The sequence below is a fragment of the Amblyomma americanum genome, chromosome 10 (assembly GCF_052857255.1).
Source record: "Amblyomma americanum isolate KBUSLIRL-KWMA chromosome 10, ASM5285725v1, whole genome shotgun sequence".
NCBI lineage: Eukaryota > Metazoa > Arthropoda > Arachnida > Ixodida > Ixodidae > Amblyomma > Amblyomma americanum.
This window is the reverse complement of record NC_135506.1, coordinates 31,211,822-31,238,383: the sequence shown is the minus strand read 5'-3', so window position 1 is coordinate 31,238,383 and position 26,562 is coordinate 31,211,822. Positions and strand designations below refer to the sequence as shown.

General features: G+C 45.3%; 2 protein-coding genes across 3 annotated transcripts; one reads left to right on the top strand and one right to left on the bottom strand.

Annotated features, from left to right (window-relative positions):
• Positions 1-109: 109 nt before the first annotated feature.
• On the bottom strand, positions 110-12,333 carry LOC144106205 (acetylcholine receptor subunit beta-type unc-29-like). Of its 2 annotated transcripts, none has more exons than XM_077638942.1 (7): positions 11,904-12,333; positions 11,076-11,236; positions 9,519-9,563; positions 8,925-9,034; positions 8,594-8,726; positions 6,430-6,578; positions 110-493 (listed from the first exon to the last, which is right to left on the bottom strand). In XM_077638942.1, exons 1-7 carry the CDS (start codon positions 11,968-11,970, stop codon positions 331-333), a joined length of 828 nt encoding a protein of 275 aa, XP_077495068.1. In that variant the 5' UTR covers positions 11,971-12,333; the 3' UTR covers positions 110-330. The 2 variants fall into 2 exon arrangements, with proteins under 2 accessions (XP_077495068.1, XP_077495069.1); XM_077638943.1 differs by having other exon boundaries at positions 8,594-8,723.
• Positions 12,334-13,957: 1,624 nt separating this feature from the next.
• LOC144108760 (5-hydroxytryptamine receptor 3A-like) lies at positions 13,958-25,462 on the top strand. The gene is made up of 8 exons (XM_077641928.1): positions 13,958-14,113; positions 15,134-15,291; positions 16,594-16,638; positions 17,803-17,912; positions 18,539-18,671; positions 19,686-19,834; positions 23,462-23,688; positions 24,420-25,462. Exons 1-8 carry the CDS (start codon positions 14,050-14,052, stop codon positions 24,737-24,739), a joined length of 1,206 nt encoding a protein of 401 aa, XP_077498054.1. The 5' UTR covers positions 13,958-14,049; the 3' UTR covers positions 24,740-25,462.
• The last annotated feature ends 1,100 nt before the right edge of the window (positions 25,463-26,562 follow it).

The following is a 26,562-nucleotide window of genomic DNA, read 5'->3' as shown; positions in this document are numbered from 1 at the left end:
CAGCCGTGGTCATGTTCAAACATTGAGGGTGGGGTTTTAATCGTATAAGTATTCTCAAGTGGTTTAAAACGAAACTACTTCGAAGCCCGGTAGCATGAGTAAAGCCATTTTAATCATTTTAAACGGTTACACCAAATCAACGTCTGAATAAAAAGTAAAAAACCGGCATATTACACCAAGAAAGCGAGCGTCATGAATCCAAATACGAGAAACAGGAGTCTGTCAAGAGCTTCGGCGAATATCAGCCAGCGCCTGCTCCATTCAAAGGTATCTTCGAATGCAGAAAGCTGTCGGACATCTTCGGGTCGTGCGGAGACGTCGCCAGTTGGTTCATGATCGCTCAGGCAAAGAGCAGTTCCAGCTGGCCCCTTGAAGACGTGGTAAAGGGCAACGGGAACTCCAATGCTGGTCCTGGAGGTTAGGAGGTAGAGGACTAAAATGTGTACGGCCGCAGCAACCACTTGCATGACTGTAGCGAGCCCTAGGAAGAGCACTGCAAAAAAAAAAAAAAAACAGCCGATGCTGAGGCAGCGATCGAGTATCGAGCGTTAACACACCTAACATAAGTCGCCTGTTCGACTCCCTGTCATGAGCTAGACTCTAACTTGCCTAATAAGTTTACGCTGCACGAAACGCTGAATCGTATGACACCATCCGGAACATTCTGCGGCAAACGGTTGGCCCGCAAATTTTACAGAAATGTCGGGAATAAGTGGCACGACATTGACGCCTGCCGGACAGGGATACCGGGTCGACATAGTTTCGTTTCGAGTTTGGGTGCTCGGGTATCATGCTGCCACGTGTTATTATTGACGGCGAAGCTGCGTATAGCTCAGCGCACCCCGTCGACATCGGCGCTTATGTGTGCATGGAAAGAGGAACTTTCAGAGCGTCTTCAGCGTCTTTTACGATCATCCTCTCTGACAGCGGCCGCATGGCGTTGTCGGCGCAATCCAACTTCTCATCCAGAGGTGCTTCGGTTTGCACGCCAGGAGCTGTTGTGCGCTCAAGGTGCCCCTGCTTTTACCTCTTCCGTCGGTGCTGTGGCCCAGCCAGTTGGCAGGAATTTCAGTGCGTTTTTCGTCCATTTTAGGGATATTGCTCAGTCGCACTTTTTGGTTCATCGCGATGACGTTTCCGCACACCCTTTTTTTGCAGGCTTGCCGCAGGTTGCGGATGAACTTCATGATGGCCTTATGGCTCCGCCAACAACAGATGAAATCAAGGAGGCGTTAGATTCCATGAAACGAGGCTCAACGCCTGGGCCAGATGGTCTTCCTGTGGAGTTCTATTTACAATTCTGGCATATAGTAGGCCCCATTTTCACGGAAGTGTTAAAAATCTGTTTCACTTGGAATGTCCTTCCTAATTCATTTAAAAGAGGCCGCATCGTTCTGATCCCTAAAAAGTCTTCTTTCTCGACATGTCCGGCAGATTGGCGCCCTATCACCTTACTAAATACAGATTATAAAGTATTAGCAAAATTACTCGTCCGCCGTTTACGGGCTCTTCTCCCGTCCCTCATTTCCTGCCACCAGGTTTGCTCCATTCCGGGCCGTGAAATACATAGTTTATCTTCTGTAACGAGAGATATCCTAGAGTATACTATACGGCGGCGCGCACAGGGTCTTCTTGTTTCTCTAGATCAAGAGAAGGCATTCGACTTTCTAGAGCATGAGTATATTTACGGTACACTGGATGCTTTCGGTTTCCCACCTTCTTTAGTGCTACTTATTAAAGAGATGTACAGAGATATTTCAAGCACTCTGTTCCTCGATGGCTGGGAAAGTACCGCATTTTATGTTGGCCGCGGCGTCCGTCAAGGTTGTCCGCTCTCCCCTCTTTTGTTTGTCTTAGCATTAGAGCCTTTCCTTTTGGCAGTCAATCACCATTCTCTCATTAGCGGTCTGGCATTGCCAGGCAGTGAGAGTGTACGCGTCACTGCTTATGCAGATGACATCACGCTATACTTAGCTGATGAACGCAGCCTGCTCGAAGTTTTAAAAGTTTTTCGTGAGTACGCCTCCTTGTCGGGGGCTGCTCTTAATTATTCCAAGAGTCATTACTTTTTTGTAGGGTCACCTCAGAGACGTATAACGAGTACAATACCTTTGCAGTGGTGTGAGCAGATGCGCATTTTAGGAGTGACCTACGACTGTGCTGGAGTATGGGATGGTATGTGGTCTTCGGTCGTAGAGGGTATTACAGCTCGTGTGCAGAGGGCACAGACCTTTGACCTTCCTCTGCTTGAGAGGCGCTACCTGGTTCAGTCGGTCGTGCTGGGTGCCTTTTGGTACCTTTGCCACATTGTTAAACCACCCCTGCGCGTCATAAGGCGGGTGCAGACTACAGTTTTTTCTTTTTTTTTTTGGTCAGGCGGAACCGAGCTTGTGGCTCGTGCTGTTCTTGGACAACCACGTGAGAGAGGTGGTTTTGCCTTCCCAACGTTGACCATCACGTCCTCACTGTTAGCATTGAAGTGCATGTTGCGTATCCTGCTGGGGGACGCGTCTCCGGCGCGAACCCTGGCGCGGTACTTTTTGGGCCCTTCCTTGCGCTTTTTGGATCCCTCGGCCCCAGTTAATCATGGTCCTCAATCAGAGAAGCCTACCGCTATATATACTACGGCAGTGGCCTTTTTCAGGCATGCAAGCGCAGTAGCACCTGACGTCAACATCCTTACAGACCGTGTCGTGAATATTATGGGCTCGCTGTTGTTGCCTGTTGTGCCGGCGGCTCGCCGCTCACCGATGCGCCGCGTTCAATGGGCGCGCATAACATCGACGCCTCTCCCAGACCATCTACGTGACTTTGTGTGGAAACTTGGTTGGGCAGTGCTGCCTACTTGTGATCGGCTGGAGCGGTGGGGCGTTTTACGCTCCAGTACCTGTCCGAATTGCCCGCTTCCGGAATCTAATCGCCATGCTACAGTCACCTGCATGGTAGCACGTGTCTTTTGGCGCGCCGTTCATGCGGGATTCCGTGGGCAGGGCATTTCGAGCTTTGTCTCCCGCGGCCGCTTCCCCAGCGGCCGTTTTGCTCGCCTGTTAATTGTTGCAGGTCTTTTTAGTTTATGGCGCAATCGATGCACCGCGGTCGCTGGTGGCTTTCGACGCCGAGCTGTGTGGCCAATACTTGGCCGTCTTAGAAGGGAGCTGATCAGTTTCTTGTCGGAGGAGCTCTTTTTCTTGGGGGAGGAAGAGTTTCTCCGGCAGTGGTCATGCCCATTCATTTCTGTTAACAATGAACGTCTTGTTCTGGTCTTTAGACCAAACTGGCGCTAGGGTCTTCTTCTTTATTTCCCCCCCCCCCCTTTTTTTTCCGTGTCAGATTTTTCCGGTATCACTCACTGTTAATAATCATGCCACGCCGCTTTAAATCGCACACAAGAAATTCCTGTTAGTTATTCAAAGATGTTTTGGCACTCTAATTGGCTCGCCTTACATGCTGAGCGTCATGTCAACTTGTGAATGTCAAATGTATCCGGTAACCTTGGCATGTGTACATATGTAAATAAAATTTTTTCTAATCATTATTCTATTATGTAACCACTGGGATACAATGTAGTTGCTATGGAGGCCGCCATCTTGGATTCTATTCGTGGAATCAGCATAACTCGGAGGCTCAATGCGCGACCGGTAGAGCTGACACTCTAAACTATTTAAGAAGAAAACAGAAAACGACAGGCTCGGCATTTTCTTCAAAAGTCGCATTGTTCACTCCCTTGGTGCCGCTCTGTTTCTGCACAGCCACACGTACAAAAAGAAAAGTACTCCACCATAGAGATCTTCCTTCCAAAACCCTGGCGGCCAGTTTGAAATAATTGTACCCTTCTCTTGCTTTATCGAAACTGGTTTAAATCCGCCTTGTTCGGCACTAGCGTATTTTAACTTCCAGTTATTCGACTAAAAGCTTTCGTTCTCGTCAACATGAAAAGAATTAAAAAGTCTTTCCTTAATTGAAACAAATTTTTTGTCACCTTCGAGTTGGCATTATGGCGAGTCGACCAACATGTACCTGCTCTCGTTCTTACTCCGCATTCACGGATCCTACAGAGATTAGTCCATTACGTGTTTCTCAAAACAAACTTAGTTTCGCATTCCATAGCTTTGAGCTCTCATGCTTAAGTACTGTTTTGTGATCATAAGGCATCTCTTGACCGAATCCCCATAACGGTATGAGCCATGCCCTTTGCAGGCCAACAAGAGCAATAAACAAGCATCTCTTAACTCCGCGGCTGCATTAATATTTCCGGCTTAATGTCCAGAACCGTTTATGCACTCTCTACGTATATTCGTAAACAAAGCGTAGAAACGAACACACGTCACGGCGTGTCCAGTGAAAATGCCGAAGCCCTTTGGTCAGTATAAGCTGCGCTTCGTCGGTCACGTACATGCACATTCTGGTAGAAGCCGTGGTTAAGCACGTAAAAAACTTTCCTTGATTCTTCGTTTAGTACCAGAACCTTACTATGGGTCCTGATTTGCATGTTCGCATGTTTATACACAGATAGAAGCGAAGTATTTGGGAGACAATAGATGGAAGAAGTGGACACAGTAAGGATTACCTGGCATCAAGGCGCCGCCCGGGGACACCTAGCGGCAATATACACTACTATCATGACATTATTACACAACACCATCCCCTTAACAGTTGACGATTAAATTCATGTCTTCTAGTGACTGCCACTCAAACATTTTTTTGAAGCCAGACAAGGTCTCACGCATGTTGGGAGTCGCTGAAGATGATCCCAGCAAAGGCGCAACTCGACTCAGCAAAAGGGTGACGAAGAAGAGGTTCAGGCAGGCCACGGCTACTCTGTGCCGAGAATGTGCGGGTATCCAGAAAGTGGACAGCATGACGAGTGCCGACGCTACCCATGGCACGGTGGTGGCGTGGCGGTGTCGCCTGGACAACCTCCGAATGTGAAACGACACGTCCAAGAAGGACCTGCCCAGTCAGGAGAATAATGGACGTCTTTTCAGCACCATCCAGCTCACACCACTCTAAGCGCACGGAAAATCAAAGCGCCCCTTCAAATGATTACTGATCCGGAGTTCCCGGGTTCGAACCCGACCGCGGCGGCTGCGTTTCGATGGAGGCGAAACGCTAAGGCGCCCCTGTGCTGTGCGATGTCAGTGCACGTTAAAGATCCCCAGGTGGTCGAAATTATTCCGGAGCCCTCCACTACGGCACCTAATTCCTCCTTTCTTCTTTCACTCCCTCTCTTATCCCTTCCCTTACGGCGCGGTTCACGTGTCCAACGATATATGAGACAGATACTGCGCCAATTCCTTTCCCCCAAAACCAATTATTAATTATTATTACTTCAAATGATGACGCAAGAACTACCGTTCCCTTTGTCCTGCCCGCGATGAATAGATGGTAGCGCCAACTGGGTACTGCTGTACGCCTGTATATGTACTGGAGCAGCATAACTATACTCAGCGAAAAAGTCGATCCCCACATCTCCACACACCTCATTCGCAATGAAAGTAGAGATAACGGCATCGTTAATGTTACCCATAACCCCTCCAGAGCCCAAATGGGCCGAACAGCCTGGATCTTCATCATCAGCATGATCAGCCCAGCTAGGCTCACTGCGGGAGAAAGGCCTCCCGCCAATATTCTCTTATCACAGGTAACAGGCAACGGCGGGCTGGTTGGTGGTTAACAATGGAGTACATATTGCAACCGCGAAAAACGACGAGGACAGTAAAAAACGCGGAACTTCGAGTTCCGCGTTTTGTACTCTGGTTTCTTCTCTTTGTCCCTCGTCGTTTTTGCGCGGTCGCAATATGCACTCCATTCTCTTATTATCCCTGTCCGCCCATGGCTACGGCCACCATAAGCCCTCAAAATTAATACTACTACTACTACTACTACTACTACTACTACTACTACTACTACTAATAATAATAATAATAATAATAATAATACATTCATAACCTGAGATGTCGGTTTCACTCCCTGTCCCCTCCTACTATGTTCGCCTTCTCTTGGTATCCAGTCCGCTACATTATGGAGTCGTGTATTATCTGTTCTCGGCATTGCGTGCCATGCACATGTCCATTCTTGACCTCTGCTATTTATGATATCATTAACTCATGTTCGTTTTCTAATGTAAGCTGCTCTCTTTCTGTCTCTTAACATTACTTCTATCACTTTGCTCTCTACATCTCGCTGCGGCTTTACGTATTTAATGAGTGAATTTATTTCTTAATCTAATTCTGTTTTCTTCCGAGTTCAAGTCCACAGGGAAGCTGAAACTGTCCCAATCAAAGTTTTTTTTTTTTACCTATAACAAGCACACAAACATTGCTACGAAAAGCTAGCAGTCCGTCCGCCAAGTTTCACGTTTTCGAATCATCATAAGATGGTCTTTTCTGGTATCGTCCCCGACATGTCCAAGAAATGTCCCAGACGTACCGATTCAACGCCCTGTGTTCGGCGAAGGAAATCCCAGTGACGTTCCACTCTGTGCTGGCGTTGTCTTGGTGGCTTCCCCACACTGTGCCTTCGGCGAGCTTCACCTGACTGTCGCTGTAAGCGGTGGACGTGATACGGATGCCGCACAGCTGCGAGTAAACATTCATGACAAGGATGAAGACAGATTGGGGCACAGTGTGAACCTGACAACCTGTAACCCTAGAACCTAAGTAACACCGAAGCTCTACTAAGCCCTGCTCGAACGACTGATCAGGGATTAAACATAATTTATGTGTCTTTACGGGTTTAGAAGTTCAAGGGACGTATGTAATTATATTTTTAAGCAACGCGCATATCTTTTGCTGCAGAACAATGTGCGATAGGATAGCATCTATATAGGACTCGAAGTTCAGTGGATGAGGGTTAAAAATATAGATGAATTCTTCCACATTATGAAACGGGCTGCAGCTGCAGTAAAGTTGAACAGCTGCGCACTGGCGGCAGTACAGCACTGCGCATTAACAGCGAATCGAGAAGCCCTGAGACACCCAGGATATTTACAGCGTTCCACGCGCGTAAGTCCAGTGCCTATCAAAATAGAAAAAAGTATCCCTTTCTGTTTCCACATTAGAACACTGCACAGTAGTTTGGAAACCATATTTTAAAGCTGACATTATCAGGTTATAATTTGATTAGAAGACCAGTGTTCTAGCTAAAGAAAGCATTTCGATTTTATTCCACCGTTACGCGACTTGTCACCGTCGTCTAATCTTTGACTTTTCAAGACAACAGAACTTCTCAAGCACGCGTCACCTAGGTTGTCTTGATCTCAAGTACTCACTCGTTGAACTACAGCGCTGTTATTCAGACCATATACTCCTTACTTATATCTATCTGAATAATGCAATTTCTTGTATAGAATGGGTAAATGTTAGATCTGGCTGCATGATATTTCGTTCTCCTGGAGATGCAAGAGGGAATAATTTCGTCGCTGCTTGCACTGCGGCTGAAGTAAATTCGTACGTTTTGTAGCGATAGCTACATTACGGTAGCATTTCGAGCCTTGATCGTGGTTTTTCACGCGGTGCGGATCAGCAGCCGGCGTCGCGGCGCCATGGCTGATCACGTGGTTGGTCACGTGACCAAGTTCCACTCGGCCAGCTGTAGCTATCGCGTCACTCCAGGTTTAACCAAAGCTAAACCACCGTCATTTTTTTTTATTCGTTGGTGTCTTGGTCAGTTTGACCTGGGCTTATTCTTGGTTTCTCTCTTTTTGTGGTGACGCTGATCTCGTTCTTTGCACTATGGATATCAGTAACTAGACGATGACGAGAACGTTCTTCTGTGATATGAACTGGGGCTGCCTGAAAGCGCAGGTCGGTAGTAAAATGCAGCTGTTTCTCAGTGGGGGTAGCAACGGTAGTATTTTATCGCGACCCGCCACCTTAAGCCCGCTTCTTCAGGTTAGTCGATTCTTATCGAAAAAAAAAACACCTCTATACTGTGCCGGAATTCACTGAGGCGGCGTACTATTTCATTGCGACGCAGAACGCGCATCTAAATTCTTCGACAGGCATTTGTCATCTGCATATGTCAACCTCTCGCGACACGCATTAAACAAAATTATCTGCTAGCCCACTGCCAACAAGACGTGCAGCCCATTGCCGTCAAAATAGCTCTGGCCTGCGAGGAACCAATCGTGGCCAGTATATTAACTCTATGCCGTGGCCCGGAGCAGTCGCCAAAATCCGGATGTGGTGGCGCCACATGTATTTCACTTTTACGTCATTCACGCCATTATCTGGCTTCACTGAGCTCTGTTTTTGGTAACAAATGCAGATTTGCCATCACGTGACGCTAGTCTATAAATGTAGCTTGACTTAAAGTTCCAGTTTAGTGGCCCTTTAAAACACTCCAAATAGGAATCATACGTCACCAAACGCACTATGTACCGCCTTTCATTCGTTGACGGCTGTTAACTGCGTTCTAATAAAAGGGGGAGAGCCCTTTTATTACTTCATTATTAATTGATTGATAGCTTTAATAAATATGAATCAATTAGTTCTGAGACGCAGCTTTAACAAGAAGACCGGTGCCAGCCGAGGCCGCGTGGCGCCTTTGACGAGATTTGTTTGAGACAAGCCAATAGTTGCCGCTCCTCTACCTGTTCATCGTGGGGAAAGCCACTCATGTCGACTGCGCATGGTGCCTTGACCTTGACAGAGGAACAGGCCCAGACTGAGCTGTCGGGCTGGGCGGTGAGCATGTTCTTCAGGCTGTAGAAATCCTCCCTTCTGCTGCACGCATAATAAATGGTTCGTGTACCTTTTAAAACACGTGCTCTGAATATTAAACTGCAAACATGTTTTTTTCTTAAATTTGTTAAAAACTACTCCTGGTGAAAAATCATCTCATATCGTTAACATTCTACGAATTCCGTGATATAGCGAAATTGCTATGAATCACGCTGATGGGGCGGAGTAACATAAACGCACGCATTGACGACATCCAGGTCAGGTGACCAGACATCTTTCGCGTCGACGGCGATGAAGGCCATGTCGCCGTACTCTCGAGCATTCCACGTCAGGCGATGGTCCTTCCAGTACTGCAACATCGACAACTACGTTAGATGGCCATTTTTTAGCTCGAAAGTGTTTTGCTCAGTGTTGCCACGGTATCCTTCTTTTAGATTCATTAGATTTTTGTTGCTACGAAAACTCATCTGAACTGCTTTTCCTGTTATGTGGTTAAGTGACATTATGCGGTGTTCATCGACCGAAGCATAGCCACAAATCAAAGACGTGGACCTCTTTATCCTACTTTCTTAAGAAATGCGCTGACTTTATTATGCATCCGAGCGTTTTCTGTTCACACCGCTCCCTCATCTCAAGACGGAAACTTAGGAAGAAAAGTACATTTCCTTTTTGTGATCTATTTCATTGACTGCTCCATTAACTCCTGCTGTTCTTTGTGAGACGAAGCGATGCATTGGAACAGCCAGATGACTTCAGTGATCCATGCGTATTGAGTACAAGGTAAGGACAGTATGAACTCTCGGGTGAAAAAGAAAGAGGAAGAAGTCAGCTTACCGCACACAACGACAGAACGATTTTGAGCCAATCGCCCTCTATTGCCTGAAAAAGGAAGCACACAGCACAGCGGCATTAATTGTTGTTGGACACTCTGCATAGCAGGACAGCCACTCCTTTGCCCCCCTTTCCCTTTTGCTCGAAAGCTACCCTCGGTTCTTAAAATGGCTAACGTTAAAAAAGTTATACAGTCATGCTCTCTCATTAATGCGTTTAATAACAGCTATTTACAACGCAATGAAGGCTCCACTAACTCCTATGGAGAGCGCACTCCGACGTCACGGTCCCGTCTTATCACGTGACCACAATATGGCCACGTGACGTGTCACGCCAATGACGCCGCTCTCGCCACAAGTGAGCCACTAACAGCTTTGCTATAAGAATGAGTATTTCCGTAAGGATCAAGTATAAAAGACAAGAAGCAATAGACACCTTTCGCGTACCGTGTACCGTGTTACCGCTACCGGAGTACCGGGAGCCCGCACGCAGCCAATGCGCATGCACAAATCGCCTTGACGGCGCCAGATGGCGCCAAGTATCCGGCAGCTGTGCGCGCGCCAGCAGCATTAGGACCAATCGGCGCGACCTCAGCGGCGGTGGGCGTGCTCCCAGTACTCCGCTAGCGGTAATGGTAACACGGTACACGGTACGATAAAGGTGTGTAATGATTGGTTTGGTTTGGTATCTACGTTGGATACTGACTAGTATTTGAGGGAATGACTTGAAAATGATAGAGAATTGGGCGAGTAACGAGCATGTTCTCAACACAATACCTTCCGCTTTGAAAAGGAAACCAAGCTGTAGTCGTGAGATGAAGGTATTGTACCTGAAACTTCATGAAAAGAGGAAACGAACATGTGCAGGACGTGTAATGCGCAGACCTGACAACCAGCGGGTCTGTTAGCGCGTCGACACCAAAAGAAGGGATGCGTAACTGATGGTGGCCGAGAGTCTAATAGAGCTACGACCTTAAAAAATTTGCTGCAATAACATTGGCGCAAGTGGCGTAAAGCAGGAACAATTGGGTTCTCTTGGTGACGGGCTTTGTTCTGCACAGTGAGCACGGACAGTGATGAAGCTACAGTCGCGGTTAAGCGAGAGCTCTCTCAGTCGCCATATTCCAACATTTTGAGAATCGTCACACGCGCACGCTAGAAAGAACAAGCGCATACTATTACTCAAAAACTTCAAAAGAAACCTATTATTGCGTTTCACCAGCGTAGCTGTTTGTGTGTATGTTATGTGTCGTGCAATGAACAGATTCAACTAACATTTGCGCGGAGCGCAGTCCCCGCTGCCGGTGACGTCACAGGTAACGTTACCAATAACGTGAAGGTGACGTCACCATGACGTGAAATAACGCGACGCCACGAAATCGGGCACCTGACGGCGACGTCACGGTCACGCGATGTTACGTGCAGGTCACATGACAGGGACGCCACCGTCTCGTGATGTGCTACGCCAACGACGCCACTGGCACCACAACTGAGCCGCTAACAGCTCCGCTGTAATAGTTATCCAGTCGAGCAACTGGAGCATTCAGTGACAGTCTCTTACAACGTGCTTGATGCTCTTGAAGAGAAGAGCGACGCGAACAATGGTAGGCTCTGAGCTGTCATTAGTAGGTCTTGAGGTCGCGTCGTACCCTCGTTCTGTAAACAGCATCCGCCTGAGCCGCGCCATATCTGACACGTAGCTGTTTACGGTATTGTCACCTCCTGCAAAAAAAAGTGACACAAAAGCTGGAGTCTCTTAAATCGGCGCCCTGTAATTGCAAGACTAAAAAAGTGTTCTGGTCCGTATTCCACACGTAGCCAAAAAAGCAAATTTTTAATATAAGTTCCTAATAAGAGAAGTGATGAGCGCTTGCGGCGAAATTTTTTATCATACAATACGGTGCAGTCACCAACCGCTATAGTGCAACCTGCACAAAGAGGCAAACCGAACTGAACTAAATCACGCACCATCAACATGCTCAACAGCCTCTGCTTTCCTAGCTGTGTAGATTGAATAAAAAATAACCTCGAGAAAACGGATACAATTTCAACTGCAAAGACGGATTTTTGTTGGCCGAGTAAAAGGCACAGTATATATTTATTGCCTTTCACGGCTTATTCAGGGAAGCTGTGGAATCTTGTGAATTGCTTACGACGAATTAATCTGCACTGGCAAACTTCACAACATTTTAGGCGCCATTCTTTCATTCGCGACTTCCAATGCCGATTAGATGTTAACGCAGTGGTAGTTCACATAAGTGCTATCAGGCGAAGCAAAAAAAAAATTATTTTAGAAGTTCTTTTTCCAGAAGACGAGGAAAAAATGTCGCCTGCTTCTATTAGTAGAGGTTAGAAGTTGCATCAAAGTATAAAGAATAAGTTTGCTTACCACTTTGTGCCACCACAATGTGCGCGATCGCAATAATAAGGAGCGCAGACAGGAATCCGATGTCCATCGAAGTTTGCTTCTTCGCTTTCGACTAAGTGAAGCCGACGATTTCCTCGAGCCTCAAAGCACTGTATCTAGAACATGCCCTGTCTCCCTACCGACGGTGCCGCAGCATCTGGCTTAAATTTCCGTCATTCCAGCTACAACCCCCTCGTCACCCAATCCCTCATAGCGAGGTGAAGGTTTCAACCCCGAGTGAGACAGTCGATGCACATTTCTTTCGTAGCCTGACCTAATATAATGCACCCTCCCTCAAAGTACATTGCAGGGTTTTAAATGTACGCAGTGTTTGAAAGCAGCGCTCTCTAACTATTCGTAAGGTTAATATCTGTTAGTATATTTGCAACTTGGCTAACAGAGGACAAATGGACCGGAGACGTGCGAAGCGGGAGGTTGGTAACGTGAGTAACAAGACACAGTGCACCGCAACGCCTCCTTTAGGAGATCGGGTATCTCCCTATCTTCCCCGCTGTGCGATGGCCTGAAAGACCTGCACTGTGGTCTTTGTTGATCGGCATCTTCAGTGAGGCGCACGCGGTTGCTTGTGCACGTCTTCTTCGATTCCGGTGTCAGAGGGATCCAAAGCGGTTAGGATTATACCTGTGAACATGTTTAGTTCATACACGCGTGGTCGCGATGTTTCACCTTGGTCCGTACTGAAAGGTTAAACGTGCATTTCGCTCACATTCACAGTTTGATTTCGAGGCCTCGCATAGGCTGCTAACTGGGTGCAGAGTTGGCGTGAAGCTAATGCCAATGGAAGCCACAAACACAGGAAAATTATTTTGGTATCGACGTCCTGTGAAAATATTAAACTTAGTGGTACTCACAAGGACAGGGTACGAAACGACTCGCTAATTCCAGAAAGGCAGCGTGTGTTCGCAGGACTGCCGAGATTTATTAATCAAGACATAAGACTGGTGGCTGTTTATATCGTCAAAGAGTGAGTCGGATACATTCGTATTCTTGGCTTGGCACCGGTAAAATAGACCGGAAGCATCATGTTCAGAGGTCAAAGCAAATACATGAAAGGCAAAACACCCAACCCTTATAAAAACGGTCTATATACAGTCTATAGACTTCAACTCAACTATGTTGCCTTTCTATAGGTATTTCTTTTTCTCTATTTATAGTCTATTGACTATATATAGACAAAAGTCTACTAAAAGTGTATGGCCATAAATGTATAGGTTGTCTATAGACCATCTATGGGATTTGTATTGCCTATATACTATTCTCTAGGATTAGTCTATAGACAGTGTATAGATTTTATAGACAGAAGTATATTGACAGTGTATAGACTGTCTAAAGAAATTTTTGTAAGGGTTAAGCGCCACCTGACTGATGTTTCAGGAGTTGAATTGTGATTCGAGCTTTAAATGGCATGGTCTTTTGAAACGCGGCTTAGTATGAGTGCTGCTCAAAAACCAGGCTACCTTTCCGGAATGAAAACACTGCTCACTGCCCATTTTTGGATGTGAAATGTACATACGTCGCTGTTCTAGACAATTGTGGTGTGCAGTGCTCCAGACAACATAAAGCGAAGTTACAGCTACTAGTGAATTCGAGGTAATGTGCCTGTGTCGATCTCGGTTGTAGGTCTACGTGGCGTCGCTTCCAAGGGAACATTGCCCGTAGCACACGATAACTTCGGCCAGACGTCGTACTAGTGTTGAACAGTACGCCAATCGAGCGTTACGTACAGGGCAGACAGGTGCGCTGTGCTTCGGATGTTTTTTTGTTTTTGTTTTGTGACTTGCTCTCTTCATAGTGTATGAATCTACCAACGAATCGCCACACTGCCTTTAGACATGGCAATATGATAACCTTAGCGCCACACAGGCAGACTATAAACGAAGAAGTATAGGGCGAGTGTGAGGGGATGGTACTGGGACCTTACTAGGGAGACCTTACTAACAGCAGACAACTGGACCGGAGATGCAGAAACCGGGAGGGCGGTGACTGGAGTAACGAGACACGAAGCTCCCCCTACGCCCCCTTGTGGGGATCGGGTCTCTCTCTATCTAGCCCGGAGTGTAACTGACTGAAAGGCCTAACTGCCGGTCTTCGCCGCCCTGCATCTTCAATGAGGTGCGCGCTGTTGCTCATATCGGTCTTCCTTGCATCGTTCCTCACAGTGGCCCAAAGCGGTAAGCAGTTTACTTTGCTTCCGAACGTGTTATCTATACACACGTGAGGTCATGACCTTTTTCCTTGCTGAGTACCCGAAATGAAAAAAAAAACTTTCGGAAACTCTTTGTTGACATTTACTGTTCGATTAGTAATCCTAGAGCAGACTGAAGACTCACTGCCGAGTTGGCGTGGCGTCAGTGTTATTTCCTATGGTGGTGAAGACGAAAAACGGGAAAAAATTACCCGCGCACTTAGACCCATGTCCTCCAGAAATGTTAGGCTATGCAGCCGTACTGAAACACAGCACAAAAAGCGAAGGTCTCAATCGCATATAGGCAGTCTGTTCCAGAGATCGAACAAATCAAGAGACGAGCCTGGTTCACATTATGTGTTCATTATGTGACTACGGCTAAGTGTAAAGATTGTGAATTACAAAAAAAAAGTATAGCTGTACTCCAGTCCTATGTTCAGGGGGAATCCTCAAAGGTGGAGTAGCTTTCTATTAAGGCAGTAATAACTCATTAGCATCCACCCAAGAAGAGCCATACGGATACAAAGAAAAGCTATGCATCTTCCACAGAAACTTCTTTAAATAAAAAAAAGCTATGAAGCTTTTGTGGAAGCTGTGCATATTTCCATAGTAGCCGCATGGCTTCGCTTGGGTGGATACCAGTAGGCAATACTTGTGTGTTAGACTTCTTGGTTTCTATATTTTAATACATGCAGGCAGTTAAAAGCAGAGTGTAAGGATATTAAAACACAGGCTTTAACGCAGCAATGCTGCACGGCTGCATTACCAAAATCGTTCGGCATATGCATTGCAGAGCAAGCAGAAAACTGAACTTTACACGAAATCAGTCCAGCTGTAGAAGTGGGGAGTGTTGGGCTCGGCAGAACTGTGGCTGACGATTTTACTGACATCGTGCGGCTTATACGAGGAACGAGCGAGAAGAAGGGTGCAGTAAACTCGCGTACGAAGTGCACAAATGAAATTGCAATGTTTAAAAAGGGCCTTTTTCTTCCTGGGGCTTGCGCAGGTCAGCCGGAATCCAGTGGCTACGTGCCGGCAGTTCAGGAGATCAGGAGGCGTCTCTTACGGGACAGCGGATACGACCCCTCTACGCGGCCCGCGAACGACAGCTCGAAGCCTACTGCCATCCATGTGGTGATTCCACTCGTGGAAGTCAACTATGTCGTGAGTGCCCCGTATTGCGAGTTTTAATCGATATGTAACCACTACGGGCGCTGGATCCTAGACCTTCTTGGCGGTATTGTGTTAAAATTTGATGAAGGAATATAGAATCGGCGCTGTTAAGTTTTTAAATTCCTCTCGCATATGAACGCAGTCGAACCTCGTTATAACGAAACGGTTTATGATAAGTAATGGATATAACGAAGAAATGACGATTCCCCTTGGAAGCTCGGTCTGCACGGACCATAACGAAGCTACGTCTATAACGAAGTAATCGTCAAGCCCTTTAAACTTTGTTATAATGAAGTTCAGCTGTAGTGGTATATTGTAACTTCTCTACCATAGCACGAATTTAAAATGAGGACCTTTGCACAAGGATCCTTGCCCTATCGTTGTCAGTAGTTCTTTGCGCTTAATTTTTTGTTCGTGTATCTGTGTGACAGAAGATTTGTGGACAAACCAGAAACTTTAGAATCTTTGTGTATTCCCACTTTCAATGTATTCACCATAATTATATGACTGCATACCTGGAGATTTTCTCACTGTTCACTATATTCCGAAATTTTCCGCTAATGCCTTCCTCAACCGGTACCCGCTCCCTGATACAAGGTATCCTGGTGGTTTTACGCGCTCGCTGTAATCTCTACTTTTTTTAAATATGACTTTCTTTCTCATCACTTCCTGCTACGAGCGCAAACGAATAAAAAAGCCAAACCAAGCGCTTTATTTCAATTGTTTCCGTCCTGTTCGATCTTGTTGTCCAGGATTTGACAGTATTGTAAAGGACCGAAGCGCTGTCCAAGTGGTAAAGCATCCGCCTCGCATGCGGGAGGTGCGGGGTGCAAGCCGGTGATACAATGGGTACCGGTGATACAATGGGTACAAGCCTTCCCTTGGTCCGGTGCTGGGCTTATTTAGAGTTAAATGCTTGGGAAATGGGTCTTTGACCCCACCTTGAGAAGTCGAAAATACCTTGTGTCATGGCCCTTTTTGTACATAATGCCCTTGCGCCATAAAAATTCATAATCATCAATATTGTAAATGGTGGAAGCCTCCGGTCAAACACGTCCCTATGCGCAAGAATGCTGTTCTACCGAGGTAATATTATTGTCATTGTTAAGGGCCGTTTAGCTCAAAGACGTTCAGTATATTACCATGCAGTCTATATGCCGCCTCGACAACAATGAGGTAATTTTTTTTATTAGGACCAGTTTGCACGCATCGAACCATGACGTCTAATGTCGATGAGGAGAAACCCGTTCGGTCATGAAACTATTTGGAGCGGGTTTTGCATTTGTTACGCAGAGCCTTGCGGACGAGTGGTTCACCGTAGCCCTTTATTTCTGCAAGGTAAGCATCAGTTTTTCTCTGTTAAGCGAATAAAGTTCGGTGGATCTAAGTAAACCAGGGAAAACCACCGTTACGCCCGGGGATCCCATAGAGGCTATTCGTTCTTTACGGAGTGACAGATAGCCATCTACAGATACAAACCTATCGCTCATATTACTAGCTTGTTTTTATTGTTTTATACATGCTGCTTCGGTTTTATTTGATGGAAGTAGACTGTTCATCAATATCATCATCACCATAATCTGATGATTATGATTGTTAGGGCATGTCACAGGTGCTAAACCTTACACAGAGTCTTCGCGGTATTGGACAGAGGTACACTGAGGACCATAGGATTTGGCCCACACAAGAAGGGCACCGGGTTCGAACAACAAAGAGACCACTCTCTCCGAAAACGGAGCTTTTATAAACTAAAAACGACGAAAAAATCTGAATACAGGTGTCGCCATCACCGGCCGATTTCGCAACTAAAATGCGTGGGTCGACACCGATTGTTTGTGATGGATCTCTGAGGCTACGTTATCCCACTATCCAAAACGATGGCAGCCCGCCCTTTTCTGTGAGGACGTCACGTGTTTGAATCGACTGGCGGGAACATTTGTAAATCCGGTCCACTCGGCGATAAATGCGCCTTTTGCTGCGGGACAAATGTCAGCGTAGCCAGAGAGAGCAAAGGAATAAATTTTCACTGAAAACAGTAATTGAATAGAATAGTCCTCATAACAGAAAAAGAGGAGCACTCGCCAAAAAAGGAAAAACAATGATGTTTCGGGGCCCGTGCGGGTCCCTTGTTCACAATGGCAGCGCATGGGCGAAGGTGGTGACTTATGTACGGTGCAGGTGGCGTAATGAGCATGCGTAAATCAGGAAGATTACCCCTCGTTCGGTTCAAAACATGCGGTGTCGTTTGGATGTGAAGTGATTCTAGAAGTAAGCGGGACGATAAATACATCTCCGTCGCGATGACTGAGGCGTTGTTCCAATCGATGGCATGTGATGCAGCTTGATAGTGTTCAGCCAGGGCATTTTCTTTCTTGCTGCCTTTGGCATTTGCACTATAGCTTGTGCTAATGACAAGGCAACGCAAATAATGATGATGATCATAAAAATAAAATTGAGGGGCAGTTGCCCTTGTGATGGTGGCGGTGCACTTCCAAACTGCAGTTCTGGAAAGACCATCGGCTGACGTGGAACAAGGAGGACTTCGACGGAACGAACCGGATCTCGGGTTCAACGGACGAGATATGGTGGCCACGCGTCGACGTTGTGAACGCGTAAGTGCAATTATTTCTTTGTAAACTGTACATGCGTTTCTTTTCACGTATACGCACTGATGTATACATGTGGCGGATATACATTAACACCTCATAACATGGGCAGTGTTGTGGTGGTTTATATACCTAATAATTTTCCTAATCCTTTAGGACCTCCTAGTGAAAACAATCTCTGAGCTTCTGAATTAAGCCGGCTCAAGATGATTGCTGAGTACAAATAGTCATGTAAAAAGTTGTGAAGTACTAAGAGCTTGGAAAGAGTTGTAGAAGGTCATGTATGCAAGTTGCAGTGATCAAGTTTTATTTAGTCATTTTCTTCGCGCGAAACTGCTATGCTTTGGGAAAATTCAAGCATGACGCTATAAATGTGCTTTATTTTAGCTTCGCATAATGCCATGCATGGAGGTATGTATGCCACGAATGAAATGCAGCATCGCCACTCGCCCACAAAGAAATGATGAATAACCAAATCTTTCAAAGGATTACCTCCCTGAATCTGACGCAACTTCATTATTACTCCACTGGTCAGGGACACATAGCGTGTCGCGAACCTCGCGTGAAGAAGTTTGTCTTGTATTTTTTTTCAGTTTAGATTTCTTTCACTCCCTGTCTTTTCCTTCTTGTAGGAGACGGGGAGACATCGATACACTGCAGGACAAGGTAAACGTGTATAGTGGCGGTCATGTGTGGTCATGCGACGCCATGAGAGTCAAGATACCATGCAGCACCGACTTGAGCGACTTTCCAAACGATAAGCAGGTATGGACAAAAAGCCACTGATAACTATAAGTGGTTACGGGGTTACAGCGCACTTGGACAAGAACTGCAACATGGTTAGCATAGCCATGCGCTTTCCACAGTCACGGGTGCACTGAACAGAGGCCAACCCTTAAAAAATTCAGTCTATAGAATGTCCAGAGACGTCTGTCAATAAAGTCTATAGACTCTCTATAGACAAAATCTAGAGAACAGTCTATAGGCAATACAAAACCTATAGACAGTCTATAAACAATCTATAGATTTATGGCCGTCTTTTCTCTATAGACAGTCTGTAGACTATGAATTGACAAAACGAAAAATACCCATAGGAAGGGAATAGAGTCAATAAGAAGTCTATAGACTGCCTACAGACCATTTTTGTAAGGGAACAGTAACCACAACTGGGAATATTTGGAACCGGTGGCGCATTCGCTACATCAAATAAGGGGTAACCGAAAAGCATGAAGGCAGGTAGTTGCCCTTAATCTTACGAACCACAAGCAGTGCACATGAGCAGTACAACCACACATAATGTAATGCTCAGATATTTATTTTCGATTCAGTGTATTGGAATTTGACAGTTGGAGCACATTACCAGTGTGCTACAATACTGTTATATTTCTTGCCAGAAGTCACTACTAAAAAACGCTTGTGTCGTGTTGTCGTCGTCTTATCTGCGCTCGTTAACCACGAATACATACCAACTAGCCCAACTTCTTACCTTAACGTAAAAACAAGACACCTCTAAAGACAATTATACACGTCCATGAAACTGTGCTATGCACTGCAAAGCTTACAATTGCGTTGTTGTAAAATTTAATAACGAAGGAAATTGCTTATACCCTACCGACTGATTTCATCAAACGATTAAGTGTCTTAAAGAATGCCTGATTAATAATTAGGTTATTGATTTATTGATTGATGGATTGATTGGCGCTTGAGTGACTGCGAGAAAACTGGTCGTGCTGTATGAAGGCAACGCTAGCTCCGGCCCTCTATCCTTGTTTCGCACAGGCCTGCAGCTTGCAAGTGGCCTCCAGCGCCTACAGCGACAGCCAGGTCAATATGGTAGGAGACGCCACATGGGGAAGCCGTGAGACAAACACCAGCTCCGAATGGATCCTCGACGCCATATCCTTTCGAAACCACACGGAGCTCAACAGGTGTTTCGTAGCTACCAGCGCACTCTGCTACTGAACCATTAACTCTTTCTTTCCATACTTCTTCTCCAATGGGCGTTTTAAGTGCCACTAATAGGGTTAAGTGGAATGATCAATGGACACGGCTCTGCTCCCTGAACACCTCAGTCATTTCCCCTCCATGCCTAATACCCGTGTTACACGGGCGTTTTCAACGGCAGTTCAGTTGACTCTCAGTTGAACTGAACGGCAGTTAGCGGTGTTACACGGCAGTGCTAACTGCCGTTGAAATCTCAACGGCAGTTGAAGTTTGAAGTTTATTTGAAGTTTGAAGTTTATTTGACATCAATTTGTCAGAGGTGACGGGACAAAAGGCAATTCATTTTTTGCCTGACGTGGCCCCGTCACCCGTTACATTGCTCAGGGGGGTGGCAAATTATACAGCAAAATACACAAAGAAAAACAAGAAAAGTAACAACATCGCATACGTACTACATGAATTATATGTAAGTATCAATGAGTTACACATAATTAACACAAATGCAATGAAAAATGAAGGAAACAACAACGCATAGCTAAAATGTCTCTAGGACAAAACAAAAAAATTGACATAGCAAACAATGAGATACACAGAATTAACATACAGGCAAGGGGAGAAATAGCACGCAAACCAAAAACAATGAAAACCGCATCGCATGTCTCCTACGTCTTTAGGACAACAAAACCAAAAATAGCGAACCTGGACATACACCGAGCGAGTAAAAAAAAAAAACTAGAAACTGGACACTTTATGGAGGAGACAGGGACAGAAGGTACATTTTAACATTGTTCTTGAAGTTACGGGGGGAACGAGGCTGCTGCAGAAGTTCCATAATACGTGGGTGTTTATTAAGTAAATCAGGAATTAAGTAATCAATGTGCTGCATACCATAATTCGTTCTCATCAGAGGCATTTGAAAGTGACTATACCTGAAATCATAAGGTTTCTTGTTAGGGAAGTATAATGCATAAAAGGAATCTGGGTCACGGGTGACTTCATGATATATATGATATGCAAGCTTTAGTTGAAACAGTCCGTTTATCTTGAGTAAATTATGTTTTAAGAATAATGGGTATGTATGTTCTAGCGGACCTACATCTTCTATGCAACGCAGAGCTCGTTTTTGCAATATCTCAAGCCTGCGCAAGTTTGTTTTGGTAGTGGTGCCCCAGATTAACAGACAGTAATGTAAATGAGACTGTACTAAAGAAAAATACAACTGACGTTTAATAGAGCTGGGAACCAAATATCTCACTTTATACAAAATGCCTAGAGATCTAGAGATATTTGTGTGAACCTTATTTATATGAGAAGTCCAGCTTAAGTTTTCCTCAAATAGGACACCTAAGAACCTATAAATGGAAACGCGTTCAAGGGCTGAGTCTTGGTACTTGACCTGGATATTAAAATATTCAGGTTTGTTTCGCGGCTTAAACATTACGTACTTTGTTTTCCGAACGTTCAATTGCATTTGGTTTATCCGGAGCCAGCATGAAAGCTCATGTAGCCAGGTGTTCGCGAGGGTTTCTAGTGTAGATAACTGTTTTTCTGAAAAAAACACACTGGTGTCATCTGCATAAAATATAATATCGGGTGTATTTGGTATGAGGACAATATCATTAATATAAATTATAAACAGCAGGGGTCCCAGGATTGAACCTTGTGGAACACCATATGCAATCGGTTCTAGAATAGAAGAATGTCCATTAAGGCTTGTAAATTGGTATCTGTCCGTCAGGTAGCTACGAATCAGATTGAGAGCAACGCCACGGATTCCATAAAAAGGAAGTTTATAAAATAATATTTGATGTTTAATAGAATCAAACGCTTTTCTGAAATCAAGGAACAGACCTAGCGTGAATCGGTTATTTTCATAATTATTTATAACCTTGTTTTTAATATTCAGAAGGGCTATTTCAGTTGAGCTATTTGGACGGAAACCGTATTGCTGCCTCACAAGAAGCTCTCTTTCAATACAGAACTTACTTAGGCGTGATTTTATCACTTTCTCAAGCACTTTAGAAAATAATGGCAGTACTGAAATAGGTCTGTAATTGTTGATATCATCATGCGCACCACCTTTATGCAGAACCACCACCTTTGCAATTTTCATGCTGTTTGGAAAGATTCCTGTAGCTAACGAGCTATTGCATTTATGCTGCAGAGGAAGAGATATGAGGTCAACAACAGATGCTATAGGCAGAGCCTTGATATCATCGTTCCCTGGGGCAGCATTTTTGCTTAAAGAGCTAAGACAGCAAATAATTTCAAGCTCACTGCATGGAGTCAGGAACAATGAATCAACCACACTAGGAGATAAGAATTTGTCAAGTCCATCCATATCTACCACCTGTTGTGTCGTAGCCCCGGAGTTTACAAAATGAGTGTTAAATTTATTTGCCAAACAAGTGTCCTTATACTCAACACCATCAATTTTAAGAACGTTAGGTATCTTGTTGCTAGTTTTTCCAATAATGTTTTTGAGGCAGTTCCATACCTTTTTAGTATTACTGGAGATGGCTTCAAACTTTTGCGTGTAGTATTGTAACCGGGCCTTCTTAAGATCTGAACTGAGCTTGTTCCTGGTTCGTTTATATTCAGCTAAGAGATCAAGGTTCTTTGACCGAACAAACTTGTCGTACAGTTTATCGCGTGCCTTTATTCTTTTATATAACTGTTTGGTTACCCAGGGTTTTCTGGATTTCTTGCAAACTTTGACCGGCTGCAAAGGAAATGCTTTGTTATAACTTTCCTTTACCTTAAGTAGGAAAATATCATAGGATAGTTCGACTGTGGTCGGGGATCCCAGTTGAACGGCCAACTGACAAGATGGCGACCTACGGACCGAAAAACTTGCCCTCTTACTGGATTATCTTGGCTCAGTGTGCTTCGCACCCGCAAATTTCTACCGCAAAGCAAAAAAATAGACAAAAAGAATTGTCACTACAGTGAAGAGTATATACACTACGATCATTTACAACAAGAAAAAAATGAACACACTGCTTTTTTATTATTCCAGAAGAGGGCAAATTATTATTTACACTTCGCTCTAGACGCGAGGTCATGTGGCTAGAGTGCTAACTGAACTGAACGCGAAGTGCTCGTGTAACAGCTAGCGATTCCAGTTGAGTTCAACGGCAGTTGAAATCCTCAACTGGCGGTTAACTGAACTGTCGTTGAAAACGCCCGTGTAACACAGGTATAAGCCTTTGGCTGGCGTTTGCTATCATTATTTCTTTCTTGGCAAACCTTATATGTTGCTGATTTCGATGTACGTGAAGAAACCGATCCCATGGTCGAAGTTAATGTGTAGTCTTCCATTAAAGGTATTTTTTCTTAGTGCCTACCATTCTCCCAAAGTACACATTATCTATTAGGACTAGCCAACGACATGAAGAGCTCCGATCTGCATCTCTGTCCCTTAAAGGGATAGGACTGTCTGCGCCTTTATGTCTTACTTAGGTCGCCACATGGCATCTCTCCTAGAGATTTTTATCTTTATAGAGAAATAGCTGGCCTAGGGACATATTTACGTATATACATTGTCGCATCAGGGGGCGCGCCAGAAGTAGTTATTCTTCATTCATCAACTGCTGTGCAACATCCAACAGGTCATTCGTGGACGTGATCTTTCACCTGCGAAGGCTGGGCTCCAGGTATCGTTTCACCGTGACAGTGCCTGCGGTAGCATCGGCTCTCGTCATGCTGGCCGCGTTCTGGATGCCGCCGGATTCAGACCGCAGGCTGACCGTTGCCTGCCTGAACTTCTTGTTCCTTGCTCTCATGCTCTACAGGATAGCAGAGCTGATGGGAGACTCCATAAAAGTTCCTAAGATAAGTAAGTTTGCGGCTGCCGGCACTTGTTTTCAAACGTGATGGCATGTACTGTATCATCGCGAATTTAACCACCCATTTTTTTAATCTTAATCAGGGAGCTACGAACAAAATTAAGAAAGGTGCGTGGTACTGTGAGATGGTTTAATTTTTTAATATTGAAATAAGATCATGGAGATACCCATGGATGAAACTTGCTAATTATTGCGCAGTACGCACTTTTGGGCTAGTATTTCAAATCACAATTGACTCGACCTCGCAGAACATGCGATTTAAGAAATACGATTTCGGTTAGTCACGTGATGCGGGAAATGGCTTAATGTTTGGCGCTGACTATGCTTGTTTGGGATTGGCATCATTAATGACAGCGGTAATGACGAATGCCTTTAGGTTGAAGTTCTTTATGATAAAGGCCTTAAGGTGAACGGCCTCCAGATGAAGGCCTTCAAATAAAACGGGTAAAGGTCTTCATGTCAAAGGCCTTTAGGGTGAAGGCTTTCAGGGCAAATGCCTTCCTGGTAGAGGCCTTTAGGTTCAGGGCCTTTGCTTCAATGGTTTTTATGGTAGAGGCCTTTGTAGTAAAGGTCGTTCGGCCAATTGTCTTTAGGTCGAAGGCCTTTATTGTTAAGGACTTTAGCGTAAAGGTGTTTAGGTGAAAGGTTGCTTTTGCATTCACAGCACGTAAGGGCCTTAAGTTCCAACCTTGACCTTTTCTTTTAATACTTTTCATCGCAGTGATGATCCTGGCCCTGGCAGCTGCAGTCGAAATGCTCACCGTGGCGGAAAGCGCACTCGTTATTAGCATCTCGCGCTCCAACGCCCGTGTCCGAGTTCCCGACGCTATTCACCGACTGCTGACGGGCTTTTGCGGAACTGTGCTGTGCCTAAGCCGCAGCAATTGGCGCAATGTTTCTTCCAACACAAGCGACAGCCAAGAGACGCCGACGTTCGACGAATGCCTGGAGGGGAAGCAGAGGTGGCTAACCTTGGCGCTGGCTGTGGACAGAATCCTGTTTCTTGTTTTCGGATTCATGGCAATGGGCTTCCTTTTATGATTCAGCAGTTAGCTAAACTAGACGTCTGTATTTCAAAGCGTTCCCGAGCCAAATTCAATCACACTTACATCAGATCACTGCTGCATTTGTAGAGCTTTTGATGACAGAGTTTGCTCTGTGATATCTGCAGAAAAAGTTGCGTGGGTCTGAACGTGTGTGCTAACCAGTAGGCTTCATCAGCTCGTAACATTACCTTCAGATTGGGTCGCCAGTCACAACTAATTTTTTTCCCTATAACACGCATTCCATGAACTTTTGCCGCAGATAGTAGCTATCTGTGCGATTCTCTTACTCAAATATTACCCAAACATTACCAGCGTGTATGGTGGCCCTTTCTGGTGTCGATCCCAAAGCAAATTGAATTCGCGCCGCCAGGTGCCACACTTGCAGGCATCTCCATGGGTGACGTTATGCGGACGTCTGCGGGCTTTTGCAATTGTGAGGAATTTCGCATCCTTGCTAACTTCACTATTTTTATTGTTTCATACATAATAGCTCCACCCGTAGCTACACTCATGAGTTACGTCATCACGTAATGCCCAAGCATTGTGACAAAACGTTCTTAGGCAGTAAACGGGTGAAACGGGCCTTATTGGCCACGGGATGTTCCTTTGGATAGTGCTCCTCCAGCATACTGCAACTGTTTTGGGCGAAACAGCTGAACGCCAGCATCTGGGGAAGGCTGAAGTTCACGTCGTCAATAAAGATGACTTCTGCGTCATTTCTTCGGACATCAGTATAATTCACTTTTATTCAAACCTTCCATGACAACGCAGTAAATAGTGTTCGTGCTCAGTAAATCCCCGTGTGAATCATCTTCATAATCACAGTGTGTTTATCATCGTCATTGAAAATTAGTATAATCCTACATTCTTCTAGAGTTTCAAACGTGTGACGGCGCCGCCGGACACAACCCTATTTAATGTTCAAATAACTCCCTTTTATCGGTTTCTTTACGGGGTGTGAAGAAAGACCAGCTTCATCATTCATCATTTAATTATTTGAGTTGGACGTACCGCACCAGCCTTGTAGTCATTAATAAGAATAATTTAAACAAACTAAAGAAGCTGCAAGCGATATCAATGGGCTGTATCAAACTTCCTTAGACTGACACCCGAAACGGGGAAAAAAAACCGAGAGGTAAATAGAACAGGAAATTGAGCGACTACCTAACACTTCAAGTTTGTTGAGGACCCCCTCCCCCCTTTCGTTTCTTATTAAGAGGACCTACTTGTAGACTCATATGGCATAGGCTCAGATATAAATTTTACAATGCGGCCCTTAACGTCGCGAAGTTACACATGGACTGAGGGACGCCATGTTGGAGGGCTGTGCGTTTATTTAAACCAGCTGGGGTTCTTTAACGTGCGCTGACATCTTACGGAACACAGTCGCCTTTAGTATTACGCCTGTGTCAAATCACGCCAGCTGCGGCCGGGAACAAACCCGCGACCTAAAGGTCAGCAAACGAGCGCCAACGGAACTGAGCCACTGCGGTTGGTTCCCGCCTCTAATGGATCATGTGACCACATTCTCACTGCTCAAAAGATTGTAGCGACCCGCGCGGCTGGCAGTGCGCGTGATGCCGAAAAAGGACTAAGTGTCCCCAGCGCGCCCTGGTGAGAACGATCGGCACCTTCGCCAGGGACAAACGATGTCGCCGCCGGTGCACAGCTATCTTCTCCCCGGCAGCCCTCAATGAAAGTGGCTGTGGTCGCCTTTCTGGGCGATCTCCACGGGATGATTGATTCCTGCATCCCGAAGTGGTGACGTCATTGACTCTTCCGTAACGAGATATATGGCGATGCTATTAAGATGATGAC

Bases quoted from the DNA above. Each gene is read 5' to 3' on its own strand.
- LOC144106205 (XM_077638942.1), bottom strand. From the start codon at position 11,970: ATGGACATCGGATTCCTGTCTGCGCTCCTTATTATTGCGATCGCGCAC. The intron at 9,564-11,075 runs GTAAGAGACTGT...TTCCTTTTTCAG, and splicing joins TCAAGAGCATCAAGCACGTT to GCAATAGAGGGCGATTGGCT. The intron at 6,579-8,593 runs GTAGAGGAGCGG...GTTTACTCGCAG, and splicing joins GCTTTCCCCACGATGAACAG to CTGTGCGGCATCCGTATCAC.
- LOC144108760 (XM_077641928.1), top strand. From the start codon at position 14,050: ATGAGGTGCGCGCTGTTGCTCATATCGGTCTTCCTTGCATCGTTCCTC. The intron at 14,114-15,133 runs GTAAGCAGTTTA...GGGCTTGCGCAG, and splicing joins CCTCACAGTGGCCCAAAGCG to GTCAGCCGGAATCCAGTGGC. The intron at 23,689-24,419 runs GTAAGTTTGCGG...TTTTCATCGCAG, and splicing joins CATAAAAGTTCCTAAGATAA to TGATGATCCTGGCCCTGGCA.